Source organism: Artemia sp. Qi Xiang Cuo, chromosome 6, assembly GCF_049724085.1.
Source record: "Artemia sp. Qi Xiang Cuo chromosome 6, ASM4972408v1, whole genome shotgun sequence".
Classification (NCBI taxonomy): domain Eukaryota; kingdom Metazoa; phylum Arthropoda; class Branchiopoda; order Anostraca; family Artemiidae; genus Artemia; species Artemia sp. Qi Xiang Cuo.
In genome coordinates, this window is record NC_142799.1 from 13,618,798 (window position 1) to 13,646,619 (window position 27,822).

The 27,822-nt window shown below is 36.2% G+C and overlaps 1 protein-coding gene across 1 annotated transcript in view; it reads right to left on the reverse strand.

The window, feature by feature from the left end:
- TBC1D23 (TBC1 domain family member 23) overlaps nt 1–27,822 on the reverse strand; it is a 76,017-nt gene that overhangs the window by 40,491 nt on the left and 7,704 nt on the right. Inside the window, exons 2-4 of the mRNA XM_089090497.1 lie at nt 19,151–19,365; nt 18,163–18,358; nt 12,839–12,962 (exon numbers count right to left, since the gene is read on the reverse strand). Coding sequence (XP_088946623.1) covers nt 12,839–12,962; nt 18,163–18,358; nt 19,151–19,365 — 535 coding nt within the window. The remainder of the gene's footprint in view (nt 1–12,838; nt 12,963–18,162; nt 18,359–19,150; nt 19,366–27,822) is intronic.

A 27,822-nucleotide genomic window follows, 5' to 3' on the forward strand; every position in this document is an offset into this window, starting at 1 on the left:
ATCCTGAACAAAATGGCTATAACAAAATTTATTTTGGATGGGTTTGGGGGAATGATGGGTGTGGGGGGGGCGAGGTGCCCTCCAATAACTTTCGACTAATAAAAAGTGCACTAGCCCTTTGAATTTCCATTCGAATGAGCTTTATTGAAGTCTATAAAACAACAGCCTCTTAAAAAACCTTATATACCCCCAGGGCATAACTTAAAACCCTTGCCCTGAGGGATGTGGGGGAGTGTCCTCCTCAAAAAACATATTTTCTATCTGGATATCAACCACGCTGAACAAAATGGCTATCTAAAAATTTTTATTGGATGTGTTTGGGGGAATGATGGGCGTGGGGGGCTAGTTGCCCTCCAATCACTTTCAACTATTAAAAAGGCCACTAGCCCTTTGAATTTCCAGTCGAATGAGCTTTATTTGAAGTTTCTACAACAACACCTTCTATAAAAACCTTATATGCCCACAGGCCATAACTTAAAGCACTTGCCCTGAGGGCTGTGGGGGATTGTCCTCCTCAAAACATATTTTCTATCTGGAAATCAACAGCGATGACCAAAAAGGCTATCTCCAAATTTTGATATGATGTGTTTGGGGAACTGATGGGCGTGGGGGGGGGGGGCTAGTTGCCCTCCAATCACTTTCGACTATTAAAAAGGGCACTAGCCCTTTGAATTTCCAGTCGAATGAGCTTTTTTTGAAGTTTCTACGACAACGCCTTCTATAAAAACCTTATATGCCCCAGGGCATAACTTATAATCCTTGCCCTGAGGGTTGTTGGGAAGTGTCCTCCTCAAACATATATTTTCTATGTGGAAACCAACTATGCTGAACAAAATGGCTATCTCAAAATTTTGATTGGATGTGTTTGGGGGAAGGATGGGTGTGGGGGGGAGGTGGGGGGGCTAGTTGCCCTCCAATCACTTTCGACTATTAAAAAGGGCACTAGCCCTCTGAATTTCAAGTCGAATGAGCTTTAATTGAAGTTTCTACGACAACGCCTTCTATAAAAACCTTATATTTCCCCAGGGCCTAACTTAAAACCCTTGCCCTGAAGGTTTTGGGGGAGTGTTCTCCTCAAAAACATATTTTCTATTATGAAATCAACTACGCTGAACAAAATGGCTATCTCAAAATTTTGATTGGATGTGATTGGGGAATGATGGGCGGGGGGGGGGTGGCTAGTTGCCCACCAATCACTTTTGATTATTAAAAAGGGTAATGGCCCTTTGAATTTCCAATCGAATGAGCCTGTTTTGAAGTTTCTACGACAACGCCTTCTATAAAAACCTTATATGCCCCCAGGGCATAACTTAAACCCTTGCCTCGAGGGTTGTGGGGCAGTGTCTTCCTCTAAAACATGTTTTCTACCTGGAAATCAACTCCGCGGAACAAACTGGCTATCTCAAAATTTTGATTGGATGTTTTTTTAGGAATGATGGGCGTGGGGGGGGGGGGGGGTTGCTAGTTGCCCTCCAATCACGTTCGACTATTAGAAAAGGGTACTAGCCCTTTGAATTTCCAATCGAATAAGCCTTTCTTGAAGTTTCTACGACAACGTCTTCTATAAAAACCTTATATACCCCAGGCCATAACTTAAAACCCTTGCCCTGAGGGTTGTGAGGGAGTGTCCTCCTCAAAAAAATATTTTCTATCAACTACGCTAAACAAAATGGTTATCTCAAAATTTTGAAATGATGTGTTTGGGGGAATGATGGGCGTGGGGGGGGGCTAGTTGCCCTCCAAACAATTTCGAAAATTTAAAAAGGTCCTAGACCTTTGAATTTCCAATAGAATGAGCATGTTTTGAAGTTTATACGAAAACGCCTTCTATAAAAGCCTTATATGCCCCCAGGGCATAAATTACAACCCTTACTCTAAGGGCTTTGAGGTTGGTTGTCATCCTCCAAGACCTAATTTCAAGAACTTTCAACTGCGTTGAAAAATATGGGAATATCAAAATTTTTATTGGATGTGTTTAGGGAAATGGTGGGCGTGGAAGGGGTGTTACTTTGTTAGCCTTCCAATCACTTTCGACTATTAAAAATGGCACAAGGCATTTCAATTTTCAATCGAATGAGCCCTTTTTGAAGTTTCTACGACAATGCTTCCTATAAAAACTTTATATGCCCCCAGGGTATAACTTACAACCCATGTTCTAGGGGCTGTGAGGGGGTTGTCATCCTTACAGACCTAATTTCCAGAACTTTCTACTACGTTGAACAAAATGGCTATCTAAAAATTTTGATTGGATGTGTTTGGGGGAATGGTGGGCGTGGGGGAGGCTAGTTGCCTCCTTGCCCTGAGGGTTGTGGGGGAGTGTCCTCCTCAAAAATATGTTTTCTATCTGGAAATCAACTATCCTGAACAAAATGGCTATCACAAAATTTTTATTGGATGTGTTTGGGGGAATGATGGGTGTGGGGGGGGGCTAGTTGCCCGCCAATCACTTTTGATAATCAAAAAGGGCACGAGTCCGTAGAATATCCAGTCGAATGAACTTTTATTGAAGTTTCTACGACTACAGCTTCTTTATAAACCTTATATACCCCCAGGACAGAACTTAAAACCCTTGCCCTGAGGGATATGGGGGAGTATCCTCCTCAAAAAACATATTTTCTATCTGGAAATCAACCACGCTGAACAAAATGGCTATCTAAAAAAATTTATTGGATGTGTTTGGGGGAATGAAGGGCGTGGGGGGGGGGGGGGGCTAGGTGCCCTCCAATCACTTTCGACTATTAAAAAGGGCACTATCCCTTTTAATTTCCAGTCGAATGAGCTTTTATTGATGTTTCTACGACAACGCCTTCTATAAAAAACCTTATATGCCCACAGGCCATAACTTAAAACCCTTGCCCTGAGGGTTGTGAGGGAGTGTCCTCCTCAAAAAAATATTTTCTATCTGGAAAACAACTACGCTGAACAAAATGATTATCTCAAAATTTCGATTTGCTGTGATTGCGGAAATTATGGGCGTGGGGGGGCTAGTCGCCCTCCAATGATTTTTGATTATCAAAATGGACACTAGCCCTTTGAATTTCTAATCGAATTAGCATGTTTTGGAAGTTTCTACGACAAAGTCTTGAATAAAAACCTTATATGCCCCCAGGGCATAACTTATAATCCTTGCCCTGAGGGTTGTGGGGGAGTGTCCTCCTCAAAAATATGTTTTCTATCTGGAAATCAAGTACCCTGAACAAAATGGCTATCATAAAATTTTTATTGGATGGGTTTGGGGGAATGATGGGGGGGGGGGGGGCTGGCTAGTTGCCCTCCAATCACTTTCATTAAAAAAGGCACTAGCCCTTTGAATTTCCATGCGAATGAGCTTTTATTGAAGTTTTTACGACAACGTCTTCTTTAAAAACCTTATATACCCCCAGGGCATAACTTAAAACCCTTGCCCTGAGGGATTTGGGGAGTGTATTCCTCAAAAACATATTTTCTATCTAGAAATCAACCACACTGAACAAAATGGTTATCTCGAAATTTTTATTGGATGTGTTTGGGGGAATGACGGGCGTGGGGGGCTAGTTGCTCTCCAATCCCTTTTGACTATTAAAAAGGGCACTACCCCTTTGAGTTTCCAGTGGAATGAGCTTTTATTGAAGTTTCTACGACAACGCCTTCTTTAAAAACCTAATATACCCCCAGGGCATAACTTAAAACCCTTGCCCTGACGGTTGCGGGGGAGTGTCCTCCTCAAAAACATATTTTCTATCAGGAAATCAAGTACGCTGAACAAAATTGCTATCTCAAAAATTTAATTGGAGGTGTTTGGGGGAATGATGGGCGTGGGGTGGGCTAGTTGCTAGGGGCTAGTTGCCTTCCAATCACTTTCGACTATTGAAAAGGGTACTAGCCCTTTGAATTTCAAATCGAATGAGCCTGTTTTGAAGTTTCTACAACAACACCTTCTATAAAAACCTTATATGCCCCCAGGGCATAACTTAAAGCCCTTTCCCTGAGGGTTGTGGAGGAGTGTCCTCCTCAAATACATATTTTCTATCTAGAAATCAACTACGCTGAACAAAATGGCTATCTCAAAATTTTGATTGGATGTGTTTGGGGGAATGATGGGCGTGGGGGGGGGGGGGGCTAGTTACCCTCCAATCACTTTCGACTATTAAAAAGGGCACTAGCCCTGTGAATTTCCAATCGAATGAGCCTGTTTAGAAGTTTCTACGACAACGCCTTCAATAAAAACCTTATATGCCCCCAGGGCATAACTTAAATCCCTTGCCCTGAGAGTTGTGGGGGAGTGTCCTCCTCAAAAATATATTTTATATGTGGAAATCAACTACGCTGAACAAAATGGCTATCTCAAAATTTTGATTGGATGTGTTTGGGGGAATGATGGGCGTGGGGATTGGGCCAGTTGCCCTCCAATCACTTTCGACTATTAAAAAGGGTACCAGCCCTTTGAATTTCCAATCGAATGAGCCTGTTTTTAAGTTTTTACGTCAGAGCCTTCTATAAGAACCTTATATGCCCCCAGGCAATAACTTAAAACCCTTGTCCGGAGGGTTTTGGGGGAGTGTCCTCTTCTAAAACATATTTTCTATCTGGAAAACAACTACGCTGAACAAAATAGTTATCTCAAAATTTTGATATGATGTGTTTGGGGGAATGAGGGGCGTGGGGGGGGGCTAGTTGCCCTCCAATCACTTTCGACTATTAAAAAGGGCACCAGCTCTTTGAATTTCTAATCGAATGAGCCTGTTTTTAAGTTTCTACGACAATGCCTTCTATAAAAACCTTATATGGCCCCAGGGCATAACTTAAAACTCTTGCCCTGAGGGTTGTGGGGGAGTGTCCTCCTCAAAAACATATTTTCTAGATGGAAATCAACTACGTTGAGCATCATGGCTATCTTATTGGATGTGTTTGGGGGAATGATGGGCGTGGGGGGGATAGTTGCCCTCCAATCACTTTCGACTATTAAAAAGGGTACAAGCCCTTTGAATTTGCAATCGAATGAGCCTGTTTTGAAGGTTCTACGACAACGCCTTCTATAAAAACCTTATATGCCCCAAGGGCATAACTTAAAACCCTTACCCTGAGGGTTGTGTCCTACTCAAAACATATTTTCTATCTGGAAATCAACTACGCTGAACAAAATCGCTATCTCAAAATTTTGATTGGGTGTATTTGGGGGAATGATGGGCGTGGGGGGGGGGCTAGTTGCTTTCCAATCACTTTCGACTATTAAAAAGGGTATTAGCCTTTTGAATTTCCAATCAAAAGAGCCTTTTTTGAAGTTTCTACGACAACACTTTCTATAAAAACCTTATATGCCCCCAAGGCATAACTTATAGCCCTTGCCCTGAGGGTTGTGGGGGAGTGTCCTCCTCAAAAACATATTTACTATCTGGAAAACAACTACGCTGAACAAAATGATTATCTCAAAATTTTGATATGATGTGTTTGGGGGAATGATGGGCGTGGGGGGGAGGGGCCAGTTGCCCTCCAATCACTTTAGACTATTAAAAAGAGCACTAGCCCTTTGAGTTTCAAATAAAATGAGCCTTTTTTGAACTTTCGCCAACAAGACCTTCCATACGAACCTTATTTGCCCCCAGGCCATAACTTAAAACCCTTGCCCTGAGGGTGATGGGGGAGCGTCTTTCTCAAAAATAAATTTTCCATATGTGGAAATCAACTACGCTGAACAAAAGGGCTATCTAAAAATTTGGATTGGATGTGTTTGGGGAATTATGGGCGTGGGGGAGGGGCTAGTTGCCTTACAGTCACTTTCGACTATTAAAAAAGGCACTAACCACTCCAACTTCCAATCGAATGAGCCCTTCTCGAAGCTTCTAAGACAACTCCTTCAATACGAAGTGCCCGGGTATTGAGAACCAAAAAACAACACATTGTGCCCACATCGTTCTTTACTTAGGCAGCGCTAGCGCGCTACCTATGATACGCTAATAATAACTTTTTTTCAAACCAACTAACTGTTGCCGCAGCCAGGGTAACACTCAGCCAACGCATCTCAACAAATAAAAACACTGGAAATAGAACTAGTATATAAATTTTACTTAGAATAAATTTACTATATTTAATTCTTTGTTTTCGTGATACTTTCATAGACATAGACATAAACATAGGTTTATTAAGATCGAACAGCGTAGCCATGGCTAATTTATGTCGTCTTTACAACAATATGAGAAGCAAAAAAAATACAAAGAAAGCTATAAAAACACTAACATGTGAATTCAAATAACACTAAGTCTTGTTGTATGCTTCAACGAAAAAGGGGACAAACGTGTTTTTGTAGCGGTTGGTCATGCAGACAGGGGGTTGTAGCTTCGACTGGGATCTGGTTCTTTGGTTAACAGGAGCATCAGGTGGGAGGATCAGTCTGTGATGGGGCGAAGATAGCAGTGACTTGCCGAGGGACATGATCAGTGATAATCGTCTGTCGCTGAGATTCAAGGTTCAGTTCTTGCAAGAGTTTGTTGTAGTCGTCACTTCTGTTACCAACGATTATGTTAACAGCTCGTTTCTGCAAAGATTCAAGGTCATCGCAAAGGTAGTGGGTGCTCTGGACAAAAGGTCCCCAGACAGCGACGGCATATTCGAGTAGAGGTCTCACATACGTAATATAGGCATTTTTTAGGCTTTGGGTGTCGCAGCCAAACCTGCGCATCAGGACTAGGGTCTGAAGTGATGCATTGCCAGCCTTAATAACCTTCTTCACGTGTTCGGTGAATGTGCAGCCCATCGATAATGTGACTCCGAGGATTTTTGCAGATGGAACAATAGGGAAAGGGACTTGCGGGAATTCCAGATCACGTTTTAAGGGGCAAAACCTGAGGATCGTTGATTTATCTGCATTCAGTGTCAACTTGTAACGTTCACAGTCCTCAGAGAAGGATGTCAGAAGGGTCTCGCTGAACTGACGTTCGATTACACCTTCTCTCACGAGGTATTTGAGGACAAATGATAAATCGTCAACGAATTTGAGTCGCTCTTCGAAATTCTGAAGGAGGAAGTTGATGAGGGAGATAAATGTGAAACCAGCAAGTCTTGTACCCTGAGGGGCTCCACAGGTAAGTATAGACCAGTATGAGATCAAGTCACCTTCAAACAATGGAAATACACACTGTATTCTGTCCTGAAGGAAGCTCATCACTAATGCAAGAGACCGTTTTTGTGCGCCCATTGCTCGCATATTTTTTGCTGCCGTAAGATGACAAATCAGGTCAAATACCTTCCTGAAATCGGCGAGAGCTAGGTCAATGAAGGTACTGCCCTTGTCAAGCCACTTAAAGATAATGTCAACTAGGCGCACGAGGTATATCAAGGTATTGCAACCTTTTAGGCCGCCATACTGGTAACGGTCTATGTTTTCCCGCGTTTGCTTGAGCAATTCACGCAGGATGAATGACTCGGTGACTTTTGCAAAGGTAGATGTGATTGATATCGGTCGTAACTCGTTGCAAGATTTGGGTGTTTTAGTCTTCGGTATAACACGCACAAATGCACATTTCCAGCACGACGGGAAAGTTGACTGGGCAAAACATTCGCTGATGATGTGTCCAAGTGGCTTGGCGAGGAAAAGAGAGAACTCTCGTATTAACCTTATAGGCAGCTCTTCAGGAAAAGAGCTACTGGATGGACACAACTTGTTCAGCTCTTTGAAAACTTGATACTCAACTATTTCGATTTCACCTTCGTCAGGGAATATTGACAGTAGATTCTCTATTTCAGTGTTAGTTGGGGCAGGAAAGGATGTACAAATGTCAGTAAAGTAATTGTTGACGTCATTTGCACTCACGAGTGACCCATCATCGTTCAGAATACGGATACTGGATGATACTGTTTTTCCAGCAATCTGCCTCACTAGACGGTGCCATTTACGGGGATCCTTTGTTATTTCAGTGTCCAAAAGGGATTTTCCGAAGGACTTTCTTGCCTCGCGACAAAGGCTAACGATTTTGTTTCTTAATAATCGTAACGACGTTGCGTCACCACTTGACTGCCTTACAGTGGTTTTTTCGCGAATCAGCTGTTTTATTTTTCGAGTGATCCAGGGCTTGTCAGATTCGCTCACGACAAATTGCTTCTCCGGGAAAACTTCTAAGTATTTCTCATAGAGTAGGGACTGAAATATTTCTGCTTTCCTGTTGACATCGCTTTCGTTGTATACTTCGCTGAAGCAGTGAGTACCGACCCACATTCCGTACGTATTAATAGCAGACTTCGTGATAGGTCTCCGGAGTACTTTCATTTTCTTAAGCTTCCTGATTTCACTTTTTGCCTTCATCAGCAGAATGTGATGGTCCGATTTGCCCAATGGCCCGTTCGAAGACACGTCTTTGTAATATGGAGCAAGGTTTGTAAGAATAAGGTCAAGGGTGCTCCCGGTCACATGGGTGGGTATCTTGACCACTTGTGACATACCCAGCGTATTAGCAAGCCATTGTTTCTTTGCTTGGTTGAAGTCACCAGCTAATATGAAGCCCGGGCGGCTATACCGCTGACGTAATGTGTCTAACGTAGACTGAAGGTAGGATACCAACAGCCGTCTGTTCTTGGCGCTTTCAGGATAGTAGATACTTGCGATAATGATGCAAGAGACATCTCGTGGTAAATTTTTTGGCTTGCATAATGCCCAGATTGCTTCATGGTCAGGGTCATTGAAGTTATCTAAATATTTGCAGGGGATATCATCGCGTACATACAGGGCAACACCTCCTCCAATCCTGTCTCTTCTAGTGTTCAAGAAAACCTTGTAACCAGCCATCCTTCCACTTGTTTCGTCGAGCTGCCATGTTTCAGTAATTGCGGCGATATGGATGTTATTCTGACGTAGAATGATATCTAACTCACCCACTTTATTCGTTAGCGAGCGGACGGTGCTCAGAAGGAAGTTTGGAAGTTGGTGTTTACAAGAGAGAACCTGCGGTGATATTACTGGAGGACAATTAGACCCGAAATCATTGGTCGGAGCATTGTTGTCAGGAATCAGCCGGGGCGGTAGGCTCACGCGCGAGATTGAGACTAAACACCTCTCACGCTTAGGCTTTTGGCTGGTCAATCGTCCGTAGGTGACTAACACGTCAATCTTAAATTTCTTTCTGCCACCTCTGCGTCCTCTTCTTGTTCGCTTGCGAACGAAGGGAACGTCATCTATATTTTTATAAATTCTTAGTGTGACGAGTGTGGCTATGACAGATGGCACCAAAACAGCAAAAGAAATGAAAGTACCTTTTTTGCATTGATCAATCCAGTTTTCAGCAGCAGCCTCAGTCACAAAAAATAGCACTATTAATACAGTTTTGATTAATACCACTTTCATCGCAAAGGGAGGAGTATTTCAAGGCACTGAACAAGTTAAACTAGGATAGAATGACTTGCAGCCTCAACGGCGCGAGAGCCATCTATCCACTAATTCATTCATTCTTCTGTTAGTGTCGTTTTCTTTGATTTCTTTTTACATGAGAATAGAAAAATGGCATAGGTGCATAATGACAGATTATAAACTTAAGTGGACACACGTCCAATCTTTAAGTGCGGATTAAGGGAGGGGTCCGAGCATTTTTCTAAATAAGGAGGGGATCAAAACCAAAAAAAAGAAAATTTCAGGCGAACACTTAATAACATTTCAGGCAGGCGGAGGGGGGGGGGAGAATTTTGGAAAAAACTCAAAGGAAAATAAGTCTTTGTAGAGGGGGCCTCTATGTGCTCTATATAAATGAGCCGATACTTCAAGTTCACTTAAAATTTAAAGAAATTATTGTAAAGTAAGTAGTAATGAACAAAATAATCCCTGTTCTTCTTAACATCAACTATATTGCAGGTTTATGGAGTAAGTAACAACTTAGATAGGTTTACACAACAGCTGCTGTTATAAAAACCACAATTTCTACTAATTGTGAAATGTTAAAGCTACTTAGAGCTGCTACTTAGATTTGTTTTTATAAATTGATTTGTTTAGCTTTGTTATTATTTACACATTTTTCTTTAATGGTTTTTGCTATTGCTTTCTGGCGTTTTCAGTATGTTGTTTGCTTCTATTTTTACAGTATTGTTTTGAATTTATCATTATTTAATTGTATAGGCTTATTTGTTTTTAAACATTTTTTCCTTAGGATTTGCGTAATTTTTTAAACACTAGATTCAAAAAGCTGGGCTGTCCAAAGGTATGGTATTACTCTTCTTTACTAAAGTAGGGCAATTAAAGCGAACACATTATATCGAAGATTATTAAACAAAGACTTTATATCGAATACGCAGTACCAGGGTTGCTAAACTTGCAGTTTATTTGCCATTTATGGGCTTCTAGAAGCTGAATTTTTATTTTTTAGGTTTGAATCTCATTTTGAGGTTTTTGGCCAGTTTGACGCAAAAGAAGAAAAAGAAAAGTTGAACGAATACTCAGGCTACATACGATAGGGCTTCTTAAAGTTTTAACTGTGATAATTTTAAGGGAATGAGAAGAAACAAATCATTAAATGCAATAGCTACTCAACGTAAAAACCAAGTAAGTAAAATATGCAATCAATGCCCTAATCCTCCCAATAATTCAAAAGCAACTTACAGTAAAATCATAAAAAAAACTTAATTATTCTGTTGAATAGATTATTCTTTTATTGGCATCCAATATTCGACAGATAATCGAAAATGCTAGAATTATCTTTGGTTTTAAATTTAGTTTATATTTTAAAATATTAATTAATTTAGTTTGTATTCACTTACTTTTTGATTAGAATTTAAAATAAAAAACAAATTTAAATTTAGATATTGTGGCAATTATCGGGAAAACTGCAATTCTCTTGAGTTTTACATTTAATTTTAACTCTATTTTAATACAATAAAATAAATCTAAATATCAAGATTCAATTTAATTTAGAGTTAAATGTACTTTAGTCCCGTGATGCTTTTCTACGAGTGGATAATAATTTTTGACAGTTATTTCATTTTTATTTTTTTTTAACATTATGATATTTCGAAATAACATTTAATCAGATTATATAGAATATATATTACAGATGTACGACATTTATTACATATAAAACCGACATTCGATAAGTTTATCGTTAAATATTAGTTTTAGATAGGTTAATTTCAATTTAGATATTATGGCAAATTATCGGCAATACTGTAATTCTTGTTGGTTTTACATTTAAATTCAATTTGAAAATATTATTGAATTTAATTTATGTTCATTTAACTTTAATTAAAATTTAATATATATATATATATATATATATATATATATATATATATATATATATATATATATATATATATATATATATATATATATATATATATATATATATATATATATATATATATATATATATATATATATATATATATATATATATATATATATATATATATATATATATATATATATATATATATATATATATATATATATATATATATATATATATATATATATATATAAATATATATATATATATATATATATATATATATATATATATATATATATATATATATATATATATATATATATATATATATATATATATATATATATATATATATATATATATATATATATATATATATATATATATATATATATATATATTCAATTTAGTTTAGATTTAAATATACTTAATTTAATCACATGATGCTTTTCCACGACCAGATAACAATTTTTGACAGTTACTTCATTTTTATAAAAAAAAATTGAATTAATAATAAATCAGATTATAAAAAATAGATATTACAGATGTACGAAATTTATTACAGATAGGACAGACTTCGAAAAGTTTAATAGTTTTGGGTTGGTATATTTTTTTTTCCAAAGCGGGATTAAAAAATACATGGCTGTCCAAAGGAATAGCATTACTTTTTTAATAAAATAGGTTACACGGCAAATACAAGAGACAACACAACTTCCAGCCCAAAATTGGCTGAAACTAGAAGTCTGCTGAAAATATTTTTTGCGCTCTAAATACTAGTTTTTTTTTCTTCAAAACTACAAAACACAAACTTACAAATTACAAAATTATAAACTTTTAGAAAAAATTATTCCAAATAACTGCTTTGTAAATGTACTGTCAAGGTGCTATTTTTGGCAAAAAATTGTAATAAGCACTAAAAAAAAGCAGAAATGTACTACGGGTGGCGATGCTGGTTACACAAACTCACTACAATAATGAATTAGACATTGGTAACTTTTTCAAAGCATCCATATTTTAGGAGGAAAATGTTTAGTGTAGAAATTTTGTTCAAGAAACAATTTTTTCTTGTTATTCCTACAGCTTGAGATAGCCGGCAAAGCCATAGAGCTAAATGTGAAAACCTAAATAAAAATATCAGTTTTATTTGTTTTCTTCTTTACTTTTACATTGAGTATGGCCAAAGAAACAGGACCAATTTTTGTCAAAAGGTCCTAATAAGCACCTTTTTTCTTACCTGGCTTATGCACTGAAGAATACCTAACCGTATCTATTTTCCAGAATAAGAACAAAAGAATCTACCTGCTCTCAAAATATTATGGGTAAATAACCTTGCCCTTTTAATTAAAATCCCAGTTTTATTACGTTAAAATCAAAGCTTTTTTTACGAGTCATTCAAATATTAATTATTGTAATTATTCTTCAATTTAAGCCAAAACGCTTTTTGGTGAAAATTGAAAACAAGTGAATAAGTTCTCAGATTGGAGCTACTATGCTCAAGGACAAAAGTGAAGTTCAATCATGTTTTCAGTATACACCATTCTTGGTTAGAAATTACCACTAAAAGAAAAAACTCCTTTTTAGGGGGATATATCTAAGCATAAAGATTTTCAATTAAACCCTACATTCAAAATAAAAAAAATAAATAAAAAGGACTTTACCCAATCAGCACAGAACTGTCCGATATCAATTTTGTGATTATCGAAAACTGAGCATAACTCTGGATCGTGATACAGAAGGAGAAGTCGAAAGAAATTATTACATGCTTTTAAGCCATCTAAATGCCTAAAATAAATATAAAATTTTCAAAACATAAAAAATATAAATTACAAATTTTTATATCCAAGCATTAAAAAAAATACTACCCGAAAGATTGAGTGATGAAAATGATAAAATAAAATTGAAATGTTCCGCGTGAAAAGCAAGGATTTTGCCCAGGTCAAAATCCCCTTGAAATATTAAAACACTAGAATAAAGCAATCGTTACACGCTTTTAAGTCAGCCAGATGCCTTGAATTATAACGTATAAAATATAAGAAAACAGCATATAAATACTTGTGAAAAAAAGCAAAAGTGAAAAAAAGTAATGATTATAAAATCACTTATAAATGTAGTGAAAAAATTCAACCCATAGGCTGTAGAGAGAATAAAATCCTTGTCAAAGGTAAAATAACGGTAAGCAAAGCTATTTTGCTAGGATGACTATAACAATAATGACACTTTTATGGAAAGTCTCCGTATCATATCCAGGACGGACAGGCAAGGACATATCACAAGAAACTACACTTCAGGAAGAGTCCAAACTTGGAGCAACTCAAGCGAGGTAGCCCCACATAAGCAGTACAAGATCGTATTTATGAGTAATATCATCAAAATATTGAGATTCCAGGAGGGTGATGGTGGTGTAGGTACCTACCCTAGACCCCTCAATGTAAGTACTACACACAATATATTATACTAGGCACATCTGGGGGGGGGGATAAACATTCCTATACTGTTTCCATAGTTCCCTGCGCCTTCTCAAATCAATAATTTTCTAATCTTCAGACATCTAATCTTCATTTAGAAATTAATAGCGCTATTCCTGTACTTGGCCAAATAGGTAGGCAACAGTCAGACTCTTAGCATTTGCTTTAAAATTTATTGTGAACTTTTAGTTGATTAAGTGAAAAAAACACTTGTTTTTTCAAATGTAAGTAAAGAGTGATACTGAAACTTAGAATACACAGAATATACCGACTGTCTTTAATAACATTTGAACTGAAAATTTTATGTTAACATGAAATGTATATCAACAAGCACACTCCATCGTATCTAGCTTATGATTATGACCATCTACTTAGTTCTGCCCTAGGATGGATGGATGATAGATTATCTATGAACAAGTGAAAATGGCATAATTTTAATGCAATTTTGAAAAAGACTTATGCCAGCTGTGCCTCTCACTCAGACTATCAGTCTTGGCTTTTTCTTAAAATTAGCCATGGCTTGATTTTAATTCAAAAGTCAACGGAAGTAAATAGAATTTAACAAATAGAAATATAGCGAAAACGCATATGGTATTTAACCAAAACAGTGGACAAAAAAAAAGCAACAGACTTTAGATAATAAAGAAAGCCGAGTAGTTCCTTTATATATATATATATATATATATATATATATATATATATATATATATATATATATATATATATATATATATATATATATATATATATATATATATATATATATATATACATATATATATATATATATATATATATATATATATATATATATATATATATATATATATATATATATATATATATATATATATATATATATATATATGTATATATATATATATATATATGTATATATATATATGTATATATATATATATATATATATATATATATATATATATATATATATATATATATATATATATATATATATATATATATATATATATATATATATATATATATATATATATAACAAGCAAAAACAAAATAAATTAAGCTAAATTAAACAAAATACTCGCATATAAAGAAAAGGAAAACAAAAAACCAAAACAGTGAACAAAACTCGCATCTTAATAGCTTCCAATATAATTTTTCAAATATTTTTTACACAGTGATATTGGAGACTATTAAGATGTGAGTTTTGTTTATTGTCTTCTTTTCTTTTCTTTATATATTTTGTTTCATTTAGCTTAATTCAGTTTTTTTTTTCTTCTATAAAGGCTTCCAGACGTGAAGTCGACGTATTCGGATTTCTTTTTTAGTTCAAGTTTCTTTCGTTTTTGTTTTGTCCACTGCTTTGTTCAAAATATTGTACCCGCTTTCCCAATATATACCCTCACATTACAGCATTCGTTCCTGAAGAATTGAAGAAACAAGTCAAACTTTAGCGTAAAGAACAGAAGGTTGGGCAGGAGCCTCGTATATAGAATAACTTACGTTCATTTTAATACCAAATTCAGGGTTATCCCAAATAAGGGGGAGGCTACCGCTCAAGCACCACATTGTATACTACAGTCCAAGTCTTGGATAATGATACCTCGAAACGGTTTTCAGCATTTCTTTCACTAGTTCTAGGAATTTTCTCTATATTATTTCGGCTCAGTGTGGACTAAAATCGTTGTGTAAATATTTTTGTAGATTTTTTAGTTAGCTGTTCTAGGGTTCTCGTAGGCTTTGGATTCCAATCGTACTCCTTTTTACAAAATTCAGCAAATTTTCATACGCTAATAGCTTTACATGAGCAAAATTAAAATTAATTTATTTTTACGTTTAGAATTATCATAAACAGCAGATTATGTTAATGTAAAATACTGTGATCCAAACTTGTTTTTTTGGACATATGATTTCCATTGACAATAGCGAATTTTGGTTATAGTTTTTTTTTATTGCCAAAAACTGCTAATAAAAACCAGATTGTTTTGATGAATACATTCTTTTCTTACAGTTTCGGCCACTATTAGAATAAAGTGGGCCTTATTTCCAGTTTGTAACCACGAACTGGTTGATGCTTATGTATCTCATCGAAGACTTTTAAAAATGATGTTGGTATAACGTATATTTAAGGTGGTAAACCTAGATTTACATAGGTCCAGCCTTTAGGTTTGGGGATCAGAGCATTTATTTTCATGGGGGGAGGGCCAAAACTATAACAAGGTATATTTTACGTAACTATTCAAGGGTGAAAAAATTAATTGGTAAGGTAGATTTAATGACAAATTTCAAAAATTATTTGATAATACATAAATTACTTTCTACAGCTTTTGGTTCAAATGGTTTATTAGCCAAAAATAATTTCATTGTTTCTTGCACATATTTCCTAATAGCTGTGAAACATTAACAAATCATTTTTGTACACTGTTTTTGTATGAAAATTATATAGAAACGAGTCACACAGGATAATTAGAAATCCGTTGCTTGCAAAAACGGGCCTAATTCCACTAATTTTAAAAAATTGTGTTAAGCATATGCTTTTAAAGAACTCGAAGAGGTAAAGCTATTTGTATATTCAAAATGAAAAAGCAGAGACTTTCTGCGAAACCTGTTTAATAGAAACCTTTGGCATCACAGCCAAATAACTGAGAGAAATGGTTTCAAAGATAACGAGTTTGGTGTAGTTTTAACTCCAGAGGGACAAGATCACAATAGGCATAATGAAATCGACTTAAAATTTATCAAGAACCAAATTAGCTCTTTCAATGCTTTTGAGTCTCATTATTCGCAGGCTATTAACCTCTAGAAATTATCTGTCTGCAGATTTGAATATTGCGAAAATATTTGATACGTACAGGGCAAAGAGCGAAGAAGAAATTAGAAAGAGTTTTTATCCATTACTCAGTACAAAAAGGTGTTTTACAGAAACTTTAATTTAGATTCAAACCTCCCGCCAAAAATTCCTGCGGACTATGCAAAAACTGAAAAAATGAAAATTCAGGCATATCCTGAACCTAGAAACTCTGCAATCCTTCAAAATACCAGCAAGAAAGTGCCTTTAAAGCACTGAAATCAGGAGGAACTCTGACAGCCTGTGCATTTGACATGCAGCAATGCCTTCTAACCTCAGATGTTAAGGCATAATTAGTCTTCTATAAGCGTCAGCTCTGGATGTATAATGTGACAGTGAATGTTTAAGGAGATGGGAGAAAAAATCGTACAATTTTTTTATGGCACGAGGAGCGGCCAGTAACGGGAGCTAGTGAGGTCGCCTATGCTTTACATTTGTTGCATGGCCAGAGTAGGTCAAATCTGAAGCAGGTTGCAACTGTCTCTGATACATGCAGAGGCCAAAACAGAAACTATACTGTTATTAGAATACTGTCTTACTTTTTCTCTAAAGTTGCTGTCGGAGCCCTATAAGTAACTGACCAGAAGTTTCTAGAACCACGTCACATACATCTAGAACGTGATTCGGACCATGCAAGGATAGAGAAAGCGAAGAAAAAGACCTTCAAGTCAGTGTGCCTGCTGACTAGGCAAATGTCATCAGGTCTGCCAGAGGCAAGACGCCTTTGAATGCTCATCTGGTGAAAAAGGAAGAAATCTTAGATTTAGCTGAATCCTTGAAGAAAATCCTTGTCAGAAGAAAAATTAAAGTTGACCGGAATCCGCTGGTTCCGGTACACAAAGGATTTTGGAATTGTGCAGTTTAAAACTTCCCACAAGGAAAACGAGCCACTTAAAACCATAAATTTACAAAAAAAAAGGTTCGAGATGCTACCATCTTGGTTCTTACTCAGGAGTTTCCAAATGACCAAGCAACCAACGAATTTTGATTGTTTTTGCTCGCTTGTAAAATTAGAAAAAAAGTGGACTTATGCCCTTATTGCAAAAAGCCACGGAAATGGAGTGAGAGAAAAATCAAGAATGAAAGATACATGGCCACACAGTACTTTTTCCTGCCTCCTCCTCTTCCCACATTTTTAAAACAAGACGCTGAATTGAGAAATAGGCAGCAAAATAAAACAAGAAGTCAAAATATAGTGTATAATGAAAAGGCATATACAATAAATGACTGTCAAGGTGTTTCGAAGAGGAGTTTATTCAGAGCAAAGGAACAAGACTCATGAAAGGCTGGTATTACAATGACTACTATTACTAACAACCCACTATACCACCAAGCTGCCTGAGTCCAACGCAGCTAGGAATGCTCCTCCTCCACCCCAGTCTGTTCAAAGTGTCCCTCTTTAGATCCTCATCACAGTTTCCAGTTTCCCTTAAATCCTTCCTTACGAACTCCTCCCAACCCATTTAGGGACGATCTGCTTTTTATTTGGCCAAAAAGGACGATCTTCGGCAATCTGTCATCCTTGATCCTCCTAACGTTTCTCACAACTGGGGAAAAAGTTAAAACTTATCAATATGTGCTGGTGTCTTAGACTTATATGTAACCGAGTACACCTTGGTTCAATAAAAAAAGATTATGTGTTAATAAAAAGAGTAAAGAGCTTATGTGTTAATAAAAGAAAACAACTTACTTTGGTAAATACAAATCATATATACAACTAAAAGTCTCAACAATTTCAGTATTACTGGCGTCTACACCCATCAAGGTTTCTAGTATTGCATGCCACTTCTTTTTAGGATCGTAAATACACTTGTTGCTTTTGCAGATATTGGTTAATAGTAACTCAAACTTGTAAATGAGTGGTAAGTTTTCCCCATCATTGTTCCCTGGAAAGAAAAAAATTTAGGCGAAACAAATTAAAAACCATGTATTGTTTTTAGCACTATTTGGCTTTGTAATTAAAGGATTGGAACGTAATGCTTACAGCTCCAGACAACCATCAGTAAAACCAACCCCAATATCCCTACTTACATGTAGTTTAGCTCTGGTTATTTTTTATGGACTTTTTGTCAATATTTTTGGTAAAAGAAACTAAGCTTTGCTATTTTAGCATTTAGTCTATGTACTGCGGCCTTTAATTTAGGATATTCTGTATGTTTTACTTGTGGATATTTGCTATAGAGTTCTGATCCTACTTTCACTTGGTAGGGAAATATTCTCTCCGGCAAGTCACTTGGAACCACCCTCCCCCCTTGGGATAAGACCCCATTCTAAGAAATTTATGGCAAAACAGATCAAAACGTATAAGTGTATTTGGACCAATATTGGACTGTTCACAATCAAACAGCTACAGTTTAATTCTGAATATTTTCCCTTAAATATTCGACTGTTTAGTATAATCTTGAATTTAGATGTTAATTAAGCTGACAAAACAAACTGGCTAAACTTTGCCAACTTTTGAATTGATATAAATTAATATAATACATATCAATATATTTGCTAAGCAAGAAATATTTCCATGTTTAAATCAAATATCGTTAAGTTTAAAAGCAGAAACATCAGCTTCTTCGTAAAAAATTACATAGAAGAACTACTGATTATTATTTGATTACAATAAATAAAAAAAAAACACTAAAAAACCAACAACGTTGCTTTGTAACTTAACTAATTTGACTCACCTAAATATTCTTTACAGTTGTCCCTCAGTGCTTCCTGATCTGGTAAGTTGAACTCTTCGTCTAATCTTAGACTTTCCAGATGTTGATTTGATATCCCCAGGAGACGTTTCCAAACCCGCAGGCGAAGTTTTTCTGGAATCAGACGACCAGAGCATAATTTCCTCAGTTCTTCAAGAGAAATTTCTTCATCTAACGCAGACTCTAATGCAGTAACCCTTTAAGAATAATACACATGACAAAGAAGGTTATTGTGTTAATGACATCTCAAGTCTATAGTAATCGTAACGGTCATAAAAATACACCTTTAGATCAAGCCAATTAAACAAATTTGACGCTTAGATAGTTCTTGAATTAAAACAGTTCAGAAATGTTTTTTGTACTAGATTACTCCAAATCGGTTGCAGAACTAATGTGCCGAACTAATTTTTAATTAATTGAAAAAAAAAAAAAAAAAAAAAAAAAAAAAAAAAAAAAAAAACTTTATCAGCAAAGGCACTTTCAATTTTGGTAATCGAAAGAAATAAAAAGATGACAAAACATAATCAAAGTAAAAACTGTAGGTGACAAAAAACATATTCTCTTTCTTCAGACCAATACAAATGTGGTACAGTAGAGGAGTGGCCTGTACTGAGCAGCTTTTGGAAAATTAACATTGCTTGCAGATACTTTTAGATTGTTTTAAGGACTATTTAAGAATTTTAACTGTTTCCCTAACTGGTGAAAACTTCTCTTTGACCATTATGCAACTCCTAAACTAGTATACAAAAAGGCTAAGGATGCGGCATTAGACTTAAGGGTCCAAACCGGCGGTGCTGATCTCCGTTTAATTGTCCTTCATCTCAAACTATCTTAAAATTTTCTTTTTGAAGAAAGAGTAGATTCTGATAATAAACACTTGTATATACAAAAAGATAATAAAACACGCCGATATATAACCAATCATGGGCGTAGGGAGGGGGGCAGCTGCCCCCCCCCCTAGACCTTCAAATTTACATTAGATATGGCTGAAAAAGCAGATGGTTGGAAAAGCAGTTGATAATAGGCCCTCCATCGCACTATCGACTGCCCTCCCTAGACGATATGCTGCCTGCGCCCATGTAACCAATGGCAATTATAATATTCGACAACAAAAGAAGAACAAAAAAAAAAACAATATATACGCCTAACCAGAGGCAACTATAATTTTGGTAGTAAAAAAAAAATTAAAAGATGACAAACATAACCAAAAGTAAAAACTGTAAGTGATGCAAAAAACAAATTCTCTTTCTTCAGACCAATACAAACGTGGTAAAGTAAAGGAGTCGTCCATACTGAGCAGCTTTTGGAAAATTAACATTGCTTGCCACCACTTATGTGTTCTTTAGCTTTGTTTGTGCCAAACTGTAGCATATTGTAGATAGGTTCAAGGCAATATTTAAGAATTTCAACTGTTGCCCTAACTGCTGAAAACTTCTCTTTGACCATCATGTACCACCTAACCCAGTATAAAAACAGGTAAATGATGCGGCACTAGAGTTTACTGACCTCTGTTTAATGGCTTTTCGACCCAGAAAGATGAGGGGGTTGAGAGCAAGCGATCCTGTGCTTTTACACACCCTTCCTGTTTACCTTCCTCAGATTTCTCCAGGCACCCATTTAGAGCTGGGTCGACACTGACTGAGCTTACAGAGTCACGCCACTGACTCACGTTCTGAACGAAGTAACTAGCGACACCAGAATTTGAATCCCTGTCCTCACGGACACAGGTGTTCAGGTCTAACTTGCCAACCACTCAGCTGGACGGCTCCTAGCTGAAGCAAACCCTGTATCTACCACAGATGGTCCATACTTGGCCATTGAAAGAGATATACAAGCATAATTCGTTAAGCATAATTCGTTAAGCATAATTCGGCTTGAAAAATGTAAAATGTAAAATGTAAAACTTTCTTTTCCCCATTCTGTCTTTTTGATCTGTTTTAGTTTGTTGCTAAACTTGAGTATTTATTAATTCCTTTGTTGAGCCACGTTTCTTTCGTGTAGCAGATAACTTATTAAAAATAGTTGTAGCAAAAGATCTTACCTGCTCTGGAGTGACAATAGAAGAGAGGGCTGTGGTACACAGTCAGTGAGGTCTGTAATTCTCACTTCCTGGCATGTATTCTTGTGCTGTTTTTGAGATTCACCTTTATCTGCTTAGTTGCCATATGATCAGACAACATATTTGGTCTATTACTTGTGTACGAGGATAAAAATCTTCCTTGGTAAAGGCATCAGGTCGGAAAAGCAAAATACCAGATTTGCCAAATCCACTCTGGATATTGGAAGGGATGAATGGACGTGGGATGGATTTACTGCCCAATCCAGCTATACTGTAGATTGTAACAGTTTTGGCTGGATTGCTTAGCATTCAATAATTCATTAAGCTGTTGCAGTGAGCTATGTACAGAAAAAACACACTAAAATCTAGTGCTTATAGCCTGTGGTTAGTACGACGCGAAATGGTAAAAAGAACAATGTCATTTTCCTTGTTTATGTTTACTGTGTTTAGTAAAAAGTGCAACTTAAGATTATCAGGATCAGCAGATTCTCTTGTTGAGTCAAGCCAAAGGATGCTTCAAAAAAGACTGAGGCTGCAGCTACTTACAAAGTAGTTCTAGTGATATTCAAATAGATGGGTTGGCTCCAGTAACCAGCCCATCGGGATTCCAAATCATTATGAGTTTGTCACTCATTTCTAGAATATAGGATGATAAGAAATCTCCGCTCGTAGCGACTGTTCGAACCATTGTAGAGGGCTCTTTTTGGCTGAAGTAACTATACAACTATTTTTTTTACTAACTATCCCAGCAAGGACTTTGGAGTGTTTATGCACAGTTGTCACACTGTTTCGTCTGTGTTGTAGGTGTTACATGTATAATCAGATGCAAGAACAAAGGAGAAGTTTCCAAAACTGGTTCAGATCATGAGAGTTGATAGTGGTTTACCATCTGAGGCCAGATACCTCTCCTTTCCATAATGTTCATGATCATAAATGATATGACCATTCTTTCCCAGCCTTTCTATTGTCAATCCACGTCTGATACACTTTTTTGCCTTTTGCCAAAGCATGCTGATATAAGAGTTTACTTGCTTCAGATCAAGTCAGACCATAACAAAAGCTGGAAGTCATGATTAATTGAATCACAAAAGCTAATAGTAGCATGAATTGTACTTTTTCAAAGAGGATGCCAAAAGCTTTTTGTAATCAGTCCAATTTGTTAATCATTATTATGACTGCTGCAATTTTGGTCTAAGAATGTCAAACATAGCAGCAGCCTTCTGGACACTAAAGTCTTCAATTGCATTATTAGAGGCTGGTTGAAGACTTTTTTACAATTTAGCGGTTTGCTCTGGGTTATCCTTTCTATCTACTTCTATCTGAGCCCTAGGGACCCTTAACATTTTGGAACCATCACAGATCTTTCCCTGGAAAAAGATAGATTGGAAAGTACATCAGTTTTTACAGGCAGCTAATTTAAAAATGCCATTGTACATAGTGAGTCAGTGGCTCACTTTGGGCCAGTTGATATTAGCTCAATATTGACCACCCACCCTTTGGTTCAAAATCAAAATCAACAAGAACCAACGTCAACATGTACATCAAATGGACCTCTTATTAACAGGGGAATCGGAAAGACCAGCTGATAGTATACTCATCACATTCCTGATAACTGCAGACTCAAAACAACAAATGTTTTCTTTATTAGAAGTGTGTTTGTGCATGTTCAATATGGGGGATGTATCTTAATTTGGAAGATTAGTTAGTGGATAATTGCAGATGTTTACAAGCACCAACGTTAATTTTTCCGTGATTTACTTAGTGGAGAGGCAGGGGGGGGGGGGGGGGTTGAGGGTTATGCTAGTGCCCCTCTTATATGGTAAATTTTTGACAGTTTTAAGTTTGTTTTACTATTCTGATTTATTTTACTCTTTTTTCAATTGTGTTGTAGGAGTGGAACTTCAATTTGATCTTTTTTTTTGTTGAGCTCATGACAAATTGATGAATATGATACCAAATTTTGGAGATATGTGTACAGTTCCTGCCCAAGGTCAAAAAGGATTGTCTTTACTAGTATTTTGGCCTGACCCTACAGTGTATGAGCTGAACTTGAGTCTTATAGTCTATGTTGGAGATGAACATTAGAAATTAAGCAGCCTAGCTTTTACTCCATCAAGCCATGTTTCTGCTTTCAACTGGAAAGCTCTATTCTAGCTGGCACACACCGGTTTCACATCGAAGTTAGACTGTAATCAAAAAGTATTAAGATATGCTTAGGTTACCCAACCCCATTTCATAATAAATTGGAGCTTTCCCTTCTATCCTTCCTGTGCAGTGATATTAGAATTTTGACTCACTGCAAGTAAATATACTCCTGAACCAAAACGAATAGAATTTTTTTTTTCAACCCTGATCAATAATCCTTGATGAGTTGATCAAAGACAATGAAATCCATGTTTTCGCGCAAAAATTCGTTCTTGTCTTGTATCATTTTAAAAATTTTGAGAAGTTAACAACTTCAACATTGTGGGAAAATACTCCCAAATTCGAGAAAAAACAATGACTTAAAAAATTAGACAAGATCAAAGTCTTGGGAACACATAATTTAAAGACAAGCAAGGAAACTTTAATTAAGAATCGTTTGTTAGACCCTGGCCGTCTTTAAGAAGTAGAGAAATTACTAACAGGTGTTAGGGCCCCTGGCCCTAATTATCAGACTAATGTCCTATCCAACATTAGTGACAAGCTTAGTGTTCATTGCTTTTTAGCAATGAATCATCCCAGCTTTTTCATCCCTTTTCAGATTCATTGCTTCACTCCTGGCTCTAGCTATTCAATAAATATCTTTATGTCTTGTTAATATTCTTCCTTGGTTAAAAGTTTATAAGACATCTTTTAAGAATCTGCAAACTAGCAAGCCTTTGAAAAATGCAGGCTGCTCATGACTTATTCAGGAAACAGAATTAGCTTGAAAAGCCAAGAGTAATTTGTAGCTCAATTAATAGGGCCATTCAAAGGCCCTAATCGCTATTGATCGGAGCTTTGTGCCTCCGCGCAAGATGTTATCTTAGAAGTGTCCTTTATTTGAAGTCATGTTCAGTTGAGTTCTGATATATATCCTGACTCGTGAATAGTACGACTCTTCTACATTTTTACCTATGCTTATTTTCACCATTTTCACCTAGATCGAGTTAAGGTAGTTTGGTATAGGAAAAGAGTCCTATATTACTAGAGATATCTACCCCAAGGGAAGATATAGTTTTGGAATGTACAACCCATGGGCCTGAGTCAACTTGTAGAATAAAAGCGCCGGCCGTTAGAGCCACATAATTCTCTCCACAATCCTTGCCTTGAGCGTTGGGAATTTGTAGTGGCGTGAGAATTAGAGAGAGCTGACTGGTTACAGAAACAACCACTAAAGGCGTAATTTATCTAGGTTATTTTATCTAGATAGCATGGAGAATTTTTAGAATGCCTCCTCCAGAGGTCTAGTACAAGCACAGTTCATATAATTATCCAGTAAGCTTATCGCAGATCATTTCTGGTCTTCGTTCCCGGTGCGAACAAAAAGCTCCTCCCACTTCTTCGTGCAGTTATTAATAGCGGGATTCCACTTGTTTCCGATTATTTCGCGTAAAGTGCATTATTCGTAATAGCGGGTTTCCACTTGTTTCCGATTGTTTCGCGTCTGACTTGTCTACCCGTGAAAAGATTTGATGCCGCTTAAGTTTCTATATTCTCTGGAGCACTTGCACCTCGGTCCAGGTTTTTATAATGGGTGAGATAGGGAATGATCATACTGGATAATTATATGAACTGTGAGCACAAGTAACCATGGGCCTTTGAAATCGTGAGCCGAATACTGGAGCACTTACTCCCCACAGATAGTATACTTGTAGTAATAAGCATGTTTTCGTTGTATCTTTTCGTTATTTTAATTTTTTCTATGTTTCTTTTGTTTTTTTTATATTAATTTCGTTCCGTTATATGATTGAATATTTGGGATTTCTGTTGCTGAGTACAAGTTCTGCCCTACAATGTGCGTTGAAATTTGATAATGGTATTAAATAAAGAGAGACTGGCGCTGCTTGAGAATAGTCACGTAAAGTTTGCGGATCGAGTGAATGAGACGTTAAATCGAGAGTTTGATGGAGATGGGAATAATCAGGTTTGTTTGGAAAATTCTAAGTATGTATTTGCAAGTGATCTTAAGGATTATGTGACGCGGCGGGGGCCACAAACTCTGCATATATTACATCTAAACTGCCGGGGGTTAAATAGTTCTCTACATTATATTTCAGAAGTGTGTTCGGATCCGAATTTTGATGTGGTGGCGTTGACTGAGACATGGCTTCGGAACGATAATTCGTCTTTGTTAGATATTAATGGTTATGAATTTATTAATAGGAATAGGGAGACTCGACAGCATGGAGGATTAGCAGTTTATATTAAATCAGGTTTTGCAGTTAAGACTAGACAGGATATTTGCATTTATCGCGAAATGATTTTTGAGTCAATGGTGTTGGAAATAAGTAGAAATGGATCCAAGTTCTTGGTTCTTATTTTGTATTAGCCGCCTTCTGCTTCAGAGATAGAGTTTTTAGAGTTATTGGAGCAGCAATTGGAAATGTTGAATGTATCAGGTTGCCCAAGTTTCATAGCGGGTGATTTTAACATAGATATGATGGTACTTAGTAATCGTGCAACTACTAGGTTGTTAAATTTAATGTCTAGTTTCGGATTGTTCCCAGGTATAAATATTTGTACAAGGATTTGTAACACGTCAGCTAGTTTAATTGATAATATATTCACGAACGTGAATTTTTGGAAACCAGGAGTGCTGGTAAATGATGTTTCAGACCACTGTGGAGTGTTTCTTTCTGCTGAAGTGGACCATAATTATACAGCTGGGAGTTTTTGTAGCCCAATTGTACCGACTGTGGACGCGGATTCTCTTGTACTTTTTAAGAATGAATTATAGTGTTTGGATTGTGAGTTTTTTAATTCAATAGGTGATCCGTATATTAAATTTTGTACGGGGGAGGAAAAAGTGTTTAGGAGTATAAGAGAAAACTGACTTATGCTTAAAAAAAAAAAAAATATTAAAAATTATTATTCACTAAAAACGAGGATTAACAGTAGTAGTCTTATAAATATGAAAATGAGCCATGACTTATATAAAAATAGTATAATTTAGGCAAGCGTACTAAACCAGCAAATTTATCGTTAGTATAATGTTGCTTTAAATAAATTATTGAGGAAGGCTAGAATTGAGTATTTAGCTAAAGAATTTAAAAAGAGTGAGGGTAACCCGGCAAAGACGTGGAGTCTCCTCAGGCCTCTTATTGGCAAGAGAAGAGTTACGTTGCCAAATCTTCAGTCAGATCAAACTCCAGTTCAACTTTCAAATCAGATGTGTGATTATTTTTCTAGTGTAGGTAATAATGTTGTCGGATCTATATATTGTGATAGGAGTGATGGTACTTTTGATCAATATCTCCCTCCCAGTTGTGATACTTCTATTTTAATGACTAAAGTGACGGAAAGTGAAATAACAGATGTAATAATGGCTATGAAAAATAAAGCTTCAGGTGTTGATCTAATATCTATAAGAGTGCTAAAGTTTGTTCTTCAATGTGTTATTAAACAACTGGTTTCACTAATAAATGGTTGTTTTAAAAGTGGTGTGTTTCCAAAGTGTTTGAAACGAGCGAAGATTGTTCCAATATTTAAGGGGGGTGATAAAAATGATATAAGTAATTACCGTCCCATTTCGCTGCTACCAGTTATTGCTATAATTTTCGAGAAGCTAGTATATATAAGGCTAGAAAAGTATCTTGAAAAGAATTTGTTTTTTTATCAAAATCAATTTGGTTTCAGAAAAGGTTATTCTAGTGAGCATGCAATGTTGTTTTTGACTACATATGTTAATGATGCATTAGACAATAACCTTAAAGTTGCATCAATTTTTCTGGATATTGCGAAAGCGTTCGACACTGTATCTTATGATATTTTGTTAATGAAGTTAGAAAATTGTGGTATTAGGGGAAATGCTTTGAAGTTGTTAGAATCATTCTTAAATTCAAGATCAATGTTTGTGGAGGTTAATGATGCACGTTCTGACAGTAGATTTATAAATTGTGGAGTTCCCCAGGGATCACCCCTAGGCCCACTTTTGTTTTCTATTTATATAAATGATTTGTCAAGTGCAGTTGATGGGTTGTATACTATTATTAAACCTCCTCTAGAGGCACTTAAACCTAGTAAAGCCCTAGTTATGTTTGCTGACGACACGAAATTAACCGTATGTGGTAGGACTGAGAATGAATTGATGTCGCAATTACGAGAAGGTTTTAAGAATATAGAAAGGTGGATGAGAAGTAATAGGTTAAAACTTAATTGTAATAAGTCTAGTTTATTGATATATAGCAGATCTCCAAGTTATTACCCATGGGTGAATAATTTAAGTAATGGTACATCAATGATTCCACGAAAGAGGAGTGTTAGATATTTGGGGATTATTATTGATGAAACTTTAAGTTTTGTAGATCATATTGATTGTGTGTCTATGAAACTTGCACGTAATGTTGGAATTATGCGTAAATTGAAAAATTTTCTCCCAACTAGTATATTAAGATTATTGTATTTTTCAATT